The 16645-nt window shown below is 46.9% G+C and overlaps 1 protein-coding gene across 1 annotated transcript; it reads left to right on the top strand.

Moving 5' to 3' along the window:
• Positions 1 to 1445: 1445 nt before the first annotated feature.
• LOC118472265 (uncharacterized) lies at positions 1446 to 2219 on the top strand. Its single transcript, XM_035960215.1, has one exon. It carries the CDS (start codon positions 1485 to 1487, stop codon positions 1947 to 1949), a length of 465 nt encoding a protein of 154 aa, XP_035816108.1. The 5' UTR covers positions 1446 to 1484; the 3' UTR covers positions 1950 to 2219.
• The last annotated feature ends 14426 nt before the right edge of the window (positions 2220 to 16645 follow it).

The raw sequence follows: 16645 nt of genomic DNA, 5'->3' as shown, positions 1-16645 counted from the left end.
GTACTTGTACTTTATGCATTTAAGTCGGTTCATTCATGGTAATCCAGGTGGGCTCAAGATACCTTGATCACTCGATAATTGAAAGAAAATACGCTGAAGTTGCTCAGCGCTGCCCAAAGTTGTTGCGAGGATCCCCTTCAGCATGGGAGAGGTTAGAAAATATGTGGATACACAGATATCACCTTTTGTTGAATGATCTAGCATAACACCGATGAGTTGTGAGATTTTGATGGATCTCACCCTACGTGTTAATTGATTCATTTTTTAATCAAAACTTTTATGCGACACATGGGTCTTCCACTTTGCTCATCTCCGCCAACTTCCTATTTTGGTCCCTTATATTCCTACAGAAAATCCTCAGCTGAGTGATACTGCATATGAGGTGTGGTGCTAACTTGTAAGTTCCATTACTAATTTTAACACCTATCTGTTGTAATACTATTCTGATTTTCTTGTGTAGGTTGCCCTTGTTGCTCTAACTATCAATCCTTCTTTCCATGAACTTCTCTTGACTACTATAAAAAATTGGCCACCGACATTATACTCAGCCTCACCGGTCATATCTGCCGTTGAGCCACAGCTAAACTCCTCATCGATGGTTGATTCATTGAAAGAGGTGGGGAGGGACATTATTTAATGATTGTAAAACATATATTTACACTTCATATTCTTTCCCTATTTGGTTGATATCTGCCTTATGTGCCATGTAGTCATTAGCTGAATTATATGTGATCAATGGTCAATACGAAAAGGCACTTTCTCTTTATGCTAAAATAAGTACATCCTAAAGCTGTATTTGTAGGCACATATCAAAATATACATTTTTATTGTCAAATTATTTCTAATTAAACCCATTTGGTTCAGCTCCTGAAGCCAGAAGTATTCGAGTTTATTGAGAAATACAACTTGCATGATGCTATTCATGATAAGGTATCAAAATGGAGGAGTCCAATCTAGCTGCTAATACAAAGTTACATTCTACAGTGGTACGTTTTAGAAAAAGCATTCCATATCCTTGACTTAAACACTTTTTTTAATATTCTTCAGATTATCAATCTTATGATAGTGGACAATAAAAGAACAGTTCACCTACTGATCCAACATTGTGATATCATTCTCCCATATGAAGTTGTGGAGCAGCTGTTGCATACCAGTAAAAAATGTGATTTGGTCGTGATATCATTCTGAATATAAAAATGTGAGTTGGGAAGCGTCTTCACGCGACTGCTCGTGATCTTCTGACATCGTCGACCCAGCTGATCCTGGCGCGCGCCAACAATCAGTAAGTCTAATCAGTACGCATCATCTGATTTGGCTTTTATTTCAGTTCTTCTGATTTGGTCATGATTTATATTCGGAATTTAATTTGGAATTTGTCTAATTATTCAACATGTAATCTCTGGCACCAAGGAGCTTTTGAGAGATATACTTATTTTTTCATCAATAATGTAATAACCTTCTATCCGAAGACTACATTAGAGCACATGGCTGCGGTTGAGCTTCGTGACTTTGCATGCAAAACTGTGAAGCGGAGTGCAAGCTTGTTCTTGAAAAGCCATCGAGAGACCAGAACAGCTGGTGCCCCTGTAATAAAGAAGAATGCTCGATCCCTGCATTTTTCAAGAACAAGCTTGCACTCTGGGGATGCAAGGGCAAGCAAGGTTTCTTCAAGGGATGCTGCTGCCAAGGAAGGGGATGGCAAAAGACCTTGCAGTGATGAGCTGGCTAATCAAAAGACTACAAAGACATATGAGCCAGCCAAGAAGAGGGGTGTGGGTCAGCCTCCAAAGAGTGAGCAGAGGATTGTTGGGGCACAGGAAAATAGCCCCATCAAAGGCAGGAAAAGTAGCGCTGGGGCACAGGTAGATAGCCCCAGCAAAGGCAGGAAGAGGAGTGCAGAAGCACATGATGATAGCTCTAGCAAAGGGGGCAAGAGGAGCCAGCGGTGAAGCTACCATCAGCTCAATGCCGGTGAAACTGTGTACAGCTTAACCATATATCATAGGTTGTTCCCTTCCGGTTTGTTTACTTGACAAAAAAAGTTATTGTCCCAGTTTTCAAACTGATGTAACAGGAAGGGTTAGTTGTTTCTGATGTTGTTTTGTAAGGAGTAAGGACAATTAGAAGGGAACCCTCATTTTTATATTGAGATTATCCGAGTTAAGCTATACATATCTGACCATGTAATGCTTATAGTAGTTTAAGTTGTTATACCATGTAATTTTGGATTTGAAATGGAAAGGAAATAAATAGGAAAATAGAAAAAGAAAAGAAAAGAAAATAATTATATTAAGAAGAAAGGGACCAAAGGTTACAGAAAACCCGAAAGAAACAGCCAGGTTTTAGGCAACTAAGAAGCCTAAAAACCTAGCCTAAAACTACCTATTTACACCACTAGAAACAGAGGGATACACGACCTTAACCCACACATAGCATTCATCTGCTCCGACCCAGGAGCCATAGCAAGCAGGTAGGATATCCCTTTTGCTCCAACCATACTCCACCTCTGTAATTCCTCATCCACCACTGCCGAAACAACATTTAAATTTGGGGACACTCCATCAAACACACTTATTTCGGTGAGTCCAAATTGACCAAGCACAGAGGATGATGACAGAGTTCAACTCTTTTCTAATCTGACCCTCCACTCGGCTATTTACTGTTTCCCACCAGTCATCAAAGGAAAGCCTGCCCACTTGGGGCTTGTTTGGTTATTTTCAATCCATATGGATTGGAGGGGATTGATATGGATTGGAGGGAATTTTGACTTACTGGAGATTGAAACCCCCTCAATCTCCCTCAATCCATATGGATTGGGGTAGAACCGAACAAGCCCTTGAGGGGCCAATGCTTGCAGGCCAAATTTACTAAATGTGTTACAACTGCCTAGCAAATGATCAATTGTTTTAGGTTCAATAGCTGATACGAATCTTGGGGATGGACGCTCTCCCTGTCCTCGCGGCGGCTAGCACCGCACTTGCCGCCGCTGCCGCTCCCCCCGCCGACTCGCCGGAAAACCAACCCCAACCCCTCCATCAACCCATTGATCAGGCCTCCATCCTCCAGATCCACCCTGCCTCGGTGGGGATTCCAGCATTCGACGCGGACGCCCGCATTCCTAGATCTGAGTCCGGAACTTCTTCTTCGACGCGGTCCTGCCTCAAGCCTGCCGCCGGTTCGTCGACAGCTAAGGCCGCCTGCACCAGGAGAGTTAGGTTCGCCGAATCAGCTCTGTCCGCCGACCAATCTCATCGTTCCTGCTTTGACGCGTCTGCTGCTCCAACAAAAATCACTCCGCACGGCCGGGATGGGACTGCTACCCACCGACTTCAATACCCAGGCCTGCGTCCCATCACTCCTCAACGCAGCAAATCCGCTGAATCCGGCACTGAAGATTTGCCCGGCTGGACAACGGTCCATCGGCGACTCCGCAGGAGATTCAATTCGCCTGCGACTTCATTGAAGCCAACAACCGAGCATTCAAGGTTCCGCCATCTGGACAACAAAAATCTTAAGGTAAGTCTGAGAGGTAAATGCTTCCGATGTCTGGCCAGAGGGCACTACGCCATTGATTGCAGGGATCCGTTGAAATGCTTCAACTGCGGCGGCCCTGGACACAGAGCCTGGCAATGTCCCAAGAAGATTAGTGCTGCTGCTTCTACCCCCTCTGCCTTCCCACCACCTCCCTGCTTCGACAACGTCAACTTCCCTCCTCTGCGCCAAGTCAACATGGTGAAGCCTGGCAACCCCATGGAGCGCCCGCAGGAGACTTTCGTTGTTGCCGCGTCCTCTCGGGACATGGACAGCGAGCTGGCGCGGTTGAGCACCCACGTGGCATGGGCCTGGCTCGGCGGCGTTCGACCGGCAACAAGCACTAACACAGTTAGAAGAGCTTTCTGCTCTAGGTTCAGGATGCGCGAAGAAGACATCAAGGTGGTGAGACACTATCCAGAGGACTTCCTCGTCACCTTTGAACACCAGCATCACCGGGACACGGCTGTGGCGCAACGCGACTTCACCTACAACAACATCGACATCCGCGTCAGGCCGTGGCAGCTCCCCGTCCACGGTGACCACAGCGTCTTCGGCTCCCACGTGCGCCTGTGCCTGGAAGGCATCCCTCTGCACGCATGGAACGATGGCATCGCCAAGCGTGCGGTGGCTAAGTCCTGTGTGCTGGACTACGTTGAAGCCCAGTCGCTGCGAATGGAGGATGCTACGACGCTCAATCTGTGGGCGTGGGCGCGAAACCCGTCTGACATACCTAAGGTAACGTGGCTGACCATTGTTGACAGGAACAACACTGCCCACGACGCGACACCGGCGGGGCGTAGCGGCTTAACCTTCAGGGTCATCGTCCATCTTGATATGGTGGAAGACCCCCCTACCAGGGATGGCCATGGGCATCCACGTGCGTATGATTGGCGGCTTGGTGTTGTTGACGGCGAGTGCGAACCACGTGACCGTCACGACCCTCCACCACCTCGCAGCAACCGTCGCAGGGATGAGGATGGTGATAGTGACCGTCGTGGTCGCCGCCCAGGACGCGACGACAGTTGGAGCTCCCGGCTCTTTCGTAGCATCTCGCGGGCTCCCAGGGACCGCGAGCGGGAGCGCTCGGGGTCGCGCCATGGCCTGCGCCATGACTCATCCGGGCGGCGTCACCACCTCGACGGCGATCAGCAGCTTCGTCACCACCTTCACGGCGATCAGCAGCCTCGTCATGCCGGAGGCGCGTCGTTGGTTACGCCACATGTTGGTCGTGACCCGGCGATTGGTCGTGACCCGGCGAGACGTGGACGCAGCCGTGTGCGCCGTTCCACCCGTGTTGCTGTCCGGCGTGGCCGTTCAGCGACCCCCCCCACGGCATCCTGCTCGCCCCAGATTTCCACCAAGCGCCTGCAGTCCCGGCATCCGCAGCTCACGCGGTGGTGGCAACGACGGTTCTCCGCGCCCTGCTGTGAAGGCTGCAGCTCTCCCTAAAGGTCGTTATCGCGTTGGCTGCGTGTACCGAAGGCGACCGCGCTTGGTGCCTAAGGGCCAAGTCGATTCGGTCCCAGGGGCTGCTGCTGGCGACAGCAACCTTGCTGTCTGGGATGGCAGCAGGATGAACTTCGCAGACAACGTAAGTCTCATCCCAGTGCAGCGAGCATTCACAACTATTCTCGATTCCATTCCAACATGCCCTGCTATGCAGCTACTGCCTTTGGTGCAGTCTGTGGAGGACCATGTGCTGTTAGGCTCTCCCTGCAGCACGGTTGCTGCGGGCTACAACGCCGAAGCTGTGACGGACTCCAATGTCGACGCTTCCTCTCGGATGATAGCTGCGGTACATGAACCTTCAACAGATGTTGCAGCGGTGTCAACCACCGCGCAAAGCCATCTACTCAACACCATATTCACCAAGCCCTCGCCTGCCATACTTGAGCGACCAGTGCTACATCCTTCGGAGGGGGTAACAACACCAGCGACCACTCTGTCTACTATTCCTGCAGCACCTGCTAGAAGAATCAAGCAGCAACACGGCTTCAACCTTTCGACGGTACGTCATAGCGCCAGACTTGCCAACGGCCCTCGAACGAATGTCATGCAACGGGCCCAGCGCGTCCTCTGCCGCAAGCTTGGTCTCTTGGCAAAAGATGACGCTGCTGATTTTAATACTGCTTTGCAGGAATTTCAGGATTGGTTCAAGAAGCCACTGACTGTGGAGATGGGGACGGCCCTAGATGCTCTGTTCAATCTTGATATGCCAGACACAGTTCGCCTCGACAAGGCCTTGATGGGAATTGCTGGAGATGCTATAGCTGAGATCCAAGAGGAGGTGGACGCCATGCATGCAGAGGCCAGAGCAGTTGCTGCGGCTTGATTGATGGCTGTTTTAGCTCCATGTTAGATGATGTGGGTCTACTTTTGTTATGTCAATGAGTCTCAGTTCAGTTTCTACTACTTTTGTGAGCACCCTGGACTGTATTGGGTTGCTGTTTTGCTTCAGACCTTTAACAGCCATGCTTGTGTTGGCCCTGGTGGCCCCTTTAAGTTTCACTGTCATTATTGTGCAGTGCTGCAATTTCATCCAGCTGTCGGTAATTAATCGGGGTCCTTTTCTCCTCCATGTCTGACTTTAGCATCCTGTGCTGGAATGTAAGGGGTTTAAATTTGCAAGCGCGCCGAGATGCAGTGCGCGCGATGATCTCCACCACCACTTGCCATCTTGCCTGTTTGCAAGAGACTAAATTATCAACGGTCGACAGGTCCATTGTGACGGCGCTTGGAGGACCAAAGCTTAATAAATTCAGTTTTAAACCTGCGGAAGGAAATAGTGGAACCCGGGGTGGTATTCTTTTGCTTTGGGATAGCGACCTACTCGAATTGTCCAATTTTACTATCGGAGAATTCCACATATCCGCAATTGTCTCTCTTAAGGATCGTCGTGCTTCTTTCTACCTGACAGTCGTCTATGGACCATCTTGTAGAGGCCGCAAGCCTGATTTTCTAAGAGAGATGAGTGCACAGAGGCCTCCTTCACCTTCCCCCTGGTTGGTCCTTGGGGATTTCAACTGCACATACAAAGCAAGCGACAAAAACAATTCTAGAGTCAACCCTCGCCTAATGCTTCTGTTCAGGCAAGCTCTTGACATTTGCGACTTGAAAGAAATTCCTTTGCAAAACAGGAAGTTCACTTGGAGCAATGAGAGACGACATCCCACTCTCGTAAGACTAGACAGATTCTTCTGCAACTCTGAATGGGAGGAGATGTTCGGAATATTTGGTCTGCATGCACTATCATCCTCGGTCTCTGACCACTGCCCGCTGCTCCTATCCAATACTACTATGCCGAGGCATCCACGTTCCTTTAGATTTGAGAATTTTTGGACCAAATTACCAGGTTTCCAGCATATAGTTGAGCAAGCCTGGCTGGCACCGACCCAACATCGTGAGCCTTTTCATAGGCTGTACTACAAACTGCAGTTCACGGCCAAGGCGCTTAAGGATTGGAGCTCCAAGTTAATACCTGATGCTAGACTCTTTATGTATATGGCCCTAGAAGTTATTCTAAGACTGGACATGGCACAAGAAAATAGGGGACTGTCCGACATGGAAGTGAACCTCCGAAATAGATTGAAGATGCGCATCCTTGGCTATGCGGTAATTGAAAGGGCACGAAACAGGCAAAACTCACGCATGCTTTGGCTTAAATTCGGAGATGCCAACACTAAATTTTTCCACCGGAAAGCTGGCTCCAGGAGGCGAAAAAATTTCATTCAACGGTTGCGGACCGGTAATGGGTGGGTCTTCTCTCACAATGAAAAAGCACAAGAGCTACAAAATTTCTTCCATAATGCTTTAAAGCGGCCAACCCCTAGATCTGTCGACCTTAACTGGGACATTATCTCTGACCAGCAGTTTGATCTATCAAGCCTCGACGCGCCGTTCTCCGAGGAGGAAATTAAGAGAAGTATTGATCTTTTACCAGGAGATAAGGCTCCAGGGCCGGACGGCTTCACTGGTGTTTTCCTTAAATCTTGTTGGACCATTGTAAGGCATGATCTCATGGCTGCAGTGAATGCTTTCTATAATAATCGATGCCTCAACCTCCAATTAATCAATTCAGCAAACATCATTCTAATCCCCAAAAAGGAAGGCGCGGAGGTAGCTGGGGACTTCAGACCTATAAGCCTCATCCATTCTTTCATTAAGATTATCACCAAAACCCTGGCTCTTCGTCTGGCACCGAGAATGAATGAGTTAGTTTCACCTTGCCTAAGTGCCTTCATTCAAAAAAGGAGCATTCATGAAAACTTCCTTGCAGTTAGAAGCACTGTTAGACGCTTCCAGCGTATCAATTCGCCCATGCTATTCCTCAAGCTAGACATTGAAAAAGCTTTTGACTCCGTCCGTTGGGATTACTTGATTGCCTTACTCCGCAATTTGGGATTCCCTGTGAGGTGGACTGACTGGATCGCTTCTATCCTCTCCACCTCAACATCAAGAGTGCTCGTTAACGGGGTCCCTAACCCTCCTATTCATCATGAGAGAGGTCTCAGGCAAGGCGATCCTCTCTCCCCTCTTCTGTTCGTCTTGGCGATAGACCCTTTGCAAAAAATTCTAAAGATCGCCGCGGACAGTGGAGCATTGAACAAGTTGGGAAACAACTCGCCCAGCATTAGGATCTCGCTATATGCTGATGATGCAGCTTTGTTTGTTAAGCCGAAAAAAGAGGATATTGAGACAATTGTCAAGTTGCTCACCTCATTTGGCGAGGCCTCTGGTTTGATGACCAATTTTCAGAAGTCCATGATTGTCCCAATCCGTTGCCAGGGGCTACCCCTTGATGACATCCTTAGTTGCTTCCCAGCCAAAAGAGCAACCTTCCCGATCCGGTACCTAGGCCTCCCTCTCACCCCAACTAGACTCAGGAAGGGGCACTTCCAGTTTTTGGTGGACAAAGTATTGAACAAACTGAGTAGCTGGAATGGGAGAAACTTCTCAGTGGCAGGGCGCTTAACTCTGGTGAAAACAGTGCTTACCTCACAACCAATTTACCTATTAACCGCCCTTAATGCTCCCAAGGCAACGATTAGCCTACTAGACTCCAAAAGAAGACAATTCCTTTGGGCTGGTTCTGAACGACTGACGGGCGGAAAGTGCAAAGTCAACTGGAAACGGGTGGCGAGGCCAAAAGCCCTTGGGGGCTTGGGAGTTCTTGATTTGGGCGCTTTTGCGCGTGCCTTGAGCGCGCGATGGCTCTGGCATAATTGCACATCATCACGGAATATTTGGGACAACTTAGAGATTCCTTGCTCTGATGTTGATAGACTGCTTTTTGCGGCATCAACGACCATAGAGATTGGTGATGGTTCTAAAATCTCCTTCTGGGGCAACGCTTGGGTAAGGGGGCAAAGGCCAAAGGACTTGGCGCCTCGTCTCTTTTCTATATCAAGAAATAAGAGGAAATCTTTGGCGGAGGCGGTCACAAACAATGCCTGGATCATGGATCTTGCGCTGTTCGATAGACCGATTACTCCCCACCACATTCATGAGTTCTGCATTCTTTGGTCTGAAGTCCAAAAGATCCAGCTTCACCCAGAGCGTGATGATGCCATCACCTGGAATTTCACTGCGGATCACCGCTACACAGTCAAATCGGCATATCAGGCACAATTTTTGGGCTCTGTTCACACAAATTATGACCTCATCATCTGGAAGAATTGGGCGCCTCCAAAATGCAAGTTTTTCAGCTGGTTAGCAATTCAAAATCGCATTTGGACAGCAGATCGATTAGCCGCCAGGAATTGGCCCCATGAACCAACTTGTGTCCTATGTCATGCTGCCCAGGAATCGGGGCTTCACCTTTTTGTGGAATGTCGTTTCATCAAAAGAATTTGAGAGGAAGTTGCTGTTTGGGTAGCTGTTGAGGGCCTGAAGCCGTCTAACTGGGAGCGACCCCCCTCGCTGGGGCATTGGTGGGAAAAGCTGGCTTTTTTGCCGGGATGCAATAGAAAAGGCATCAGATCACTATTGATCCTTGTAAACTGGGAGATTTGGCGAGAACGAAATGCGAGAATCTTTGATCGCAGATTCTCGAGCTGCCAACAAATCATTGCCAAAATCAAGAGTGAGGCAGCAGCCTGGAATTTGGCAGGGGCCAAGCACCTAGTTACCCCTTAACAACTATTTAGTGGGGTCTGTTTTTTATTTCTGTTTACTTCTCTTCAGGTTGGACCTTTGCCTAGTGCTTCGGTCACTGTATTGACTTAAACCTCTTGTTATTCTTCTTATCAATATATCTTGGCAGACCTCCTGCCTTTTCAAAAAATTGTTTTAGGTTCCTGATCACACAGAGGACAACTCTCAGGGTGCTCCAAATTTCTTTTTGCAAGTCAATCAGTTGTCTAGCATTTCTTATGTGCCACCAACCACATAAAAATGTATGCTTACCAGGTGCCCAACTTTGCCAAATCCTTTCCCCAGGCTAGAAGGGGATGGATCCATTGAACAAGACTTCATAGGCAGACTTGGCTGAGTATATCCCAGAGGGTGAGAATTGCCAAATGTGAATGTCTTCAACATCTGGATGCAAAACAACTTCTGATAAGAGATCCCAAAGTAACAAATATTCCATTAGTACTGCCAATGTAAGAGCACCGTGGATATCAGAAATCCATTGTTGATTAGTGAGGGCATCGTGGACTGTTCTTTTTCTGGCTCTGTTAGAGATTGCTCCAAACATATTTGGTGCTAGATGATCTGTCCTTTGTCCTTTCATCCATCTATCAGTCCAGAAATTGATATTCCTCCCATTACCAATCTCTGATTTCAAAGCAATAGAGAAAGGGAATTAACTACTTTATGTGCTTGGGTGGGGATGAAAGGCTAAGGTTTATTTGGTACTGTTTTCTGTAACCATAATCAGCACATTCTCAAGGCCCACCCCATTTTTTGCAAATGAGATGAACCAAGTCCTCCCAATTGTAGTGGCCGAGTCACATTGGGCTAAGCTATCATGCAATGTCCTCCTTTGACATCATTCCTGCTCTTCCAGAGAAACCCTCTTCTATAGTCAGCGCAATCTCAGTTGGTAGTAACTGGTAAACCTCTGGTGCTCACAGTCACAGTTCTGGTACCACCTACACGTGGAAGACAAAAAATAAAATCCTCATGAAGTCATCATAAAAATTTAAGTTTGTTCTCAATACATGCATTTCTTTTTAGCATACTGGCGCTGCTTTCTTATTTCTACTTGATAGTTATTCATTATCTGCTAATGGAAGTTTTAATATATAAGTTCATTACAACATGCAGACAATTGCAACAGTATGCATGTTCTTGGCGGGAAAAGTTGAAGAAACACCCAGACCTCTGAAGGATGTCATACTTCTTTCATATGAGATCATCCACAAAAAGGATGTTGAATAATTAGACAAATTCCAATCTAAATTACGAATATAAATCATGACCAAATCAGAAGAACTGAAATAAAAGCCAAATCAGATGATGCGTACTGATTAGACTTACTGATTGTTGGCGCGCGCCAGGATCAGCTGAGTCGACGATGTCAGAAGATCACGAGCAGTCGCGTGAAGACGCTTCCCAAAAACCTTATTCGCCCTCTCCCGGTGCAGGATCTAGAAGACGAAGGGTTCCGGAGACCTGCTCTCCTGATCGCAGATGCACCTCTGCGGTCGGGACGAAGGGAACTAAAAGGCGGCTCAGCTATGAAGAGAGGCGAAAGCGAATTGGGATCTGGGGATGATTTGGAGGCTGGCTGCCGGGCTCCTTTTATAGGGTCGAGTCCGCGACCCCCCGTGCTTATCCGCCCACGAAAATCTCGCAATCAGTTGAGATTTTGTAGCGATCGGTTAGGATAAGCGTAACAGCCAAGAAACCAAAAAATCAAACGGCAAAAGGTAGCCGCGCCCCCGCAAGGCGAGGGGCCGGATTTCGGCGGACCATTCACGCGTATGTCGTGCGCCCGCGCCCTTCGCCCCGCCCCGGCCCGGCCCGGCCCGGCCAGGCCAGGCCAGGCGAGGCGAGGCGAGCGAGCGCGCGCGCGCGCGTGTGGCTCTCCACACTCTCTCCTCTCATCCATGACTTGGTGAGTGAGTGTGGCTTCCATATTTAAGCTAGCTCTACTCCACAAGAGCTAGCAATATGGTGCTATTGGTTCCACCTATCCCTTTGCCATCCACTTATATGGGCTTTTGAGATTTTCCTGGGATTTATTTGAATAACTTAATTGGGCCAAGCCCATAAATCCTAACAATCCCCCACCAGATCTCAAATGCCCATCTGCAGTTTTCGCCACTGTTCACTACCGTTTAATATACTAGTTTTTCAGCAGAGACTGTTAAGTTGAACTTCCGCCTAGAACTCCAAGTTACACCAACCCACAACTTGGACAATGGACTATGCCTTGAATTGCAAGTTTTGCGTGAATGGGTTTCACTTGAAGTCATGACCAGTACTTGGCTACCAGTAGTCCCCTTCTCGGGTGGAGCATATACGTCGTACTCCAAGGTCTCTTCATGAGTTTACTAGAGATCACCCAAATCTCATAGACTGCGACGTTAGACAGTCTAACTCATATAGGTGTGTTCTTTCAAAGAATGTTCTGCAGGACAACATCTTCGCTAATACAAGCCAACAGAACACATTAAGGCACAAAGCCAACCTGCCTTACAGCATTTGAGAGTATTGCATCTTTACTTAGAGAGGGTCAAAAGTTACTCTCCTCAGTTCACCAATGGCTTGTTCTTCCCAGGACCTAATTCACGGGATCTCCGATCACATAGACTGGGTTTCCACCATGGCAACTTTATTCGGGTCTCATACCCATCTCTCTCGATGCGATTTCTATCACATTACGTGGTAGTCCCTTGGTAAAAGGATCTGCCAGATTTTTATCTGTTGAAATATAAGTCACACTTATAACTCCGGAGTTTCTCAACTTTCTGACAGACTTCAATCGTCTTTTGACATGTCTTGATGACTTTCCATTATCCTTAGAACTCGTCACTTTAGCAATCACTGTCTGATTGTCACAGTTCATAAGGATAGCTGGTATTGGTTTCTCAACCACCGGCAAGTCCATCAAGAGTTCACGCAACCATTCTGCCTCAACGGTTGCTGTGTCAAGTGCAGCTAGCTCGGCTTCCATGGTTGACCTCGTCAAAATGGTCTGCTTGCATGACCTCCATGATACCGCACCTCCACCAATAGTAAAGACATAACCACTGGTGGCATAAAGCTCGTCTGCATCAGATATCCAGTTCGAATCACTATATCCTTCAAGTACTGCATGCTGACCAGAATAGTGAATTCCATAACTCATTGTACCTTGCAGGTAGCGCATAACCCGCTCAAGTGCATGCCAATGATCAGTCCCGGGGTTTGACATGAACCTACTCAATTTGCTCACAGCAAACGAGATATCGGGCCTTGTTGCACCAGCAAGATACATGAGTGAACCGACAATCTGAGAGTATCTCAATTGGTCTAAACCAATTCTCTTGTTCTTTCGCAGTGTCACACTGGGATCATAAGGTGTTGGAGAAGGTTTGCACTCAGAGAAGCCAAATCGCTTCAAAACCTTTTCAACATAGTGAGATTGCGAGAGAGTAATCCCACCATCTGCCTTAATCAGCTTGATGTTTAGAATCACATCAGCTTCTCCCAAATCTTTCATATCAAAACTCTTTGATAGAAAAGACTTGACTTCATTGATCACATCAATGTTTGTGCCAAATATCAATATATCATCAACATATAAGCACAATATAACTCCTTCGCCCCCACCACAGCGATAATATACACACCTGTCTGCCTCATTAATGGCAAAGCCTGCAGACGTTAGAGTAGTGTCAAACTTCTCATGCCACTGCTTTGGTGCTTGCTTCAGACCATACAAAGATTTCAATAACTTGCACACCTTGCTTGCTTGACCCTTTACTACAAATCCATCAGGCTGTTCCATATAGATTTCCTCGTCCAGCTCTCCATTAAGAAAAGCTGTCTTTACATCCATCTGATGAACAAGGAGACCATACGAGGCAGCCAAAGAAAGTAGTACTCGAATAGTGGTCATTCTAGCAACAGGTGAGTAAGTATCAAAGAAGTCTTCTCCTTCTTTCTGAGTATAGCCTTTAGCCACAAGCCTAGCCTTGTACTTTTCAATTGTACCATCAGGCTTGAGCTTCTTTTTAAACACCCACTTACAACCCACGGGTTTGCATCCATAGGGTCGATCAGTGACTTCCCACGTACCATTTGAAAGAATAGAGTCCATCTCATTATGAACTGCTTCTTTCCAATCATCTGCATCTGGAGATGCAAATGCTTCTGCAATGGTAGTAGGAGTATCGTCCACAAGGTACACAATGAAATCATTACCAAAGGATTTTTCAACCCTTTGTCTCTTGCTCCTTTTAGGAGCATCATTGTCATCCTCCTCTAGGACAATTTCATGTGGCTGTTCAAAACTCTCAATAGGTGTATTATGTTCAGGAATTATCTCAGAAGAGTATCTAGAATTGCTATGAATGTCTTTCATTGGAAATATATGCTCAAAGAAAGTAGCATCACGTGATTCCATAATAGTATCAACATACACATCAGGAACTTCAGATTTAACTACTAAAAATCTATATGCTATGCTACACGAAGCATATCCAAGAAAGACACAATCCACTGTCCTTGGACCAAGCTTGCGCTTTTTATTAATTGGTACATTGACTTTCACCATGCACCCCCAAGTGCGCAAGTATGAAAGTGATGGTTTTCTCCCAACCCACTTCTCATAAGGGGTTTTCTCTTCTTTGCCCATAGGAATTCTATTCAGAACATGACATGAAGTCAGGACTGCCTCCCCCCACCATGCCTTAGATAAACCACAAGTGTCTAACATGGCATTCACCAGGTCAGTCAACGTACGGTTTTTCCTTTCAGCAATCCCGTTTGACTCGGGTGAATAGGGAGGAGTCCTCTCATGAATAATGCCATGTTCTGCACAGAAATCATCAAAGACTTTGGGAAAGAACTCACCACCACGATCTGATCTAAGACGTTTGATCTTTCTCTCTAGTTGGTTTTCAACCTCAGCCTTATAGATTTTAAAGTAGTCTAAAGCCTCATCTTTAGTTTTTAGCAAGTATACATAGCAAAATCTAGACGCATCATCAATCAATGTCATGAAGTATCTCTTACCACCTTTTGTCAACACACCATTCATCTCACAAAGATCAGAATGTATGAGTTCTAGTGGTGCCAGGTGTCTCTCCTCAGCAGCCTTATGAGGCTTTCGAGGTTGCTTCGACTGCACACAACTATGGCACTTAGAACCTTTGACTATGGTGATATTCGGAATTAAACTCATGGTTGCAAGCCGAGACATAGAGCCAAAATTAATATGACACAAACGAGAATGCCAAATACTCGCAAGATCATCAACATTAGCACAAATATGGTTCACAGACTTATTATTGAAATCTAACAAAGAAAAGCGGAACAAGCCTCCGCAATCATAGCCTTTACCAATAAATTGTCCAGACTTGGACACAACTAATTTATTGGACTCTAAAACTACCTTGAACCCATCTCTACATAGAAGGGTTCCGCTAACGAGATTCTTGTGTATAGAAGGGACATGATGCACGTTCTTCAGCTGCACGATCTTTCCCGAAGTAAACTTCAGATCCACCGTGCCAGTGCCATGAACAGAAGCATGTGACCCATTCCCCATTAGCACGGAAGAATCCCGGGCGCCCTGATAAGAAGAGAACAAGTTGATGTCAGAACACACATGAACATTAGCACCAGTATCAAGCCACCAGCTAGGTGATTGAAATACTAAGAAGATGAAAGGTAAATTACCATACCCTTTGTCTTCCTCATTGCTAGCGACCACTGTGTTGACATTGCCCTTTTTGCCACGGCGATCCGCTCGATCGGGACAATCCTTGGCAAAATGACCCGCCTCGCCACATGCGAAACATGTCAATTCAGCCTTGTTCTTCTTCTTCTTGAAGTTGGTAGTTTTGTTGGGCTTGTTAGATTTTGGCTTTCCTTTGCCCTTGTTGTGGTTCTTCTGAACCATGTTGGCGCTGGAGTGGCCCTCGCCTCCTTTAGATCCCGTGTCCTTAGCCCGAGCTTTCTCCTCAACATCCAGAGACGCTATCAGATTTTCAACTGATATCTCCTGTCTCTTATGTTTCAGAGCTGTGGCGAAGTTCCTCCATGTAGAAGGCAACTTTGCAATAATGCATCCGGCCACAAATCGGTCAGGAAGGACTATCTTAAGGTGGTCGAGCTCCTTGGCTATACACTGTATTTCATGAGCTTGCTCTACAATAGAGCGATTATCAACCATCTTATAATCATGAAAGCTCTCCATGATATACAGGTCACTGCCAGCATCTGATGCACCATACTTAGTAGTAAGTGCATCCCACAACTGTTTCCCGTCTGTGTACTGCATATTCGCATCAACCAGACGGTCAACAAGGGCGCTAAGAACGGCTCCCGTGAACATAGTATTGGCATGGTCGTACTCTTTCTCCTGTTCAGGAGTCAGTGGACCCTCAGGTCTGCCTTTACTAACATGGAAGACATTCATAGCAGTAAGCCAGAGCGTGGCCTTGACTTGCCATCTCTTAAAGTGCATACCATTAAACTTTTCTGGCTTCAGCGCGTCGGCAAAAGCAGCCATAGAAAAACTAGGAAATTGTCTACAATAAGGTTTTTGGATTGTTGAATAATTAGACAAATTCCAATCTAAATTCCGAATATAAATCATGACCAAATCAGAAGAACTGAAATAAAAGCCAAATCAGATGATGCGTACTGATTAGACTTACTGATTGTTGGCGCGCGCCAGGATCAGCTGAGTCGACGATGTCAGAAGATCACGAGCAGTCGCGTGAAGACGCTTCCGAAAAACCTTATTCGCCCTCTCCCGGTGCAGGATCTAGAAGACGAAGGGTTCCGGAGACCTGCTCTCCTGATCGCAGATGCACCTCTGCGGTCGGGACGAAGGGAACTAAAAGGCGGCTCAGCTATGAAGAGAGGCGAAAGCGAATTGGGATCTGGGGATGATTTGGAGGCTGGCTGCCGGGCTCCTTTTATAGGGTCGAGTCCGCGACCCCCGTGC

The sequence above is a fragment of the Zea mays genome, chromosome 6 (genome assembly GCF_902167145.1).
Source record: "Zea mays cultivar B73 chromosome 6, Zm-B73-REFERENCE-NAM-5.0, whole genome shotgun sequence".
Taxonomy (NCBI): Eukaryota; Viridiplantae; Streptophyta; class Magnoliopsida; order Poales; family Poaceae; genus Zea; species Zea mays.
This window is presented reverse-complemented; position numbering and strand designations above follow the sequence as displayed.

Bases quoted from the DNA above. Each gene is read 5' to 3' on its own strand.
- LOC118472265 (XM_035960215.1), top strand. From the start codon at position 1,485: ATGGCTGCGGTTGAGCTTCGTGACTTTGCATGCAAAACTGTGAAGCGG.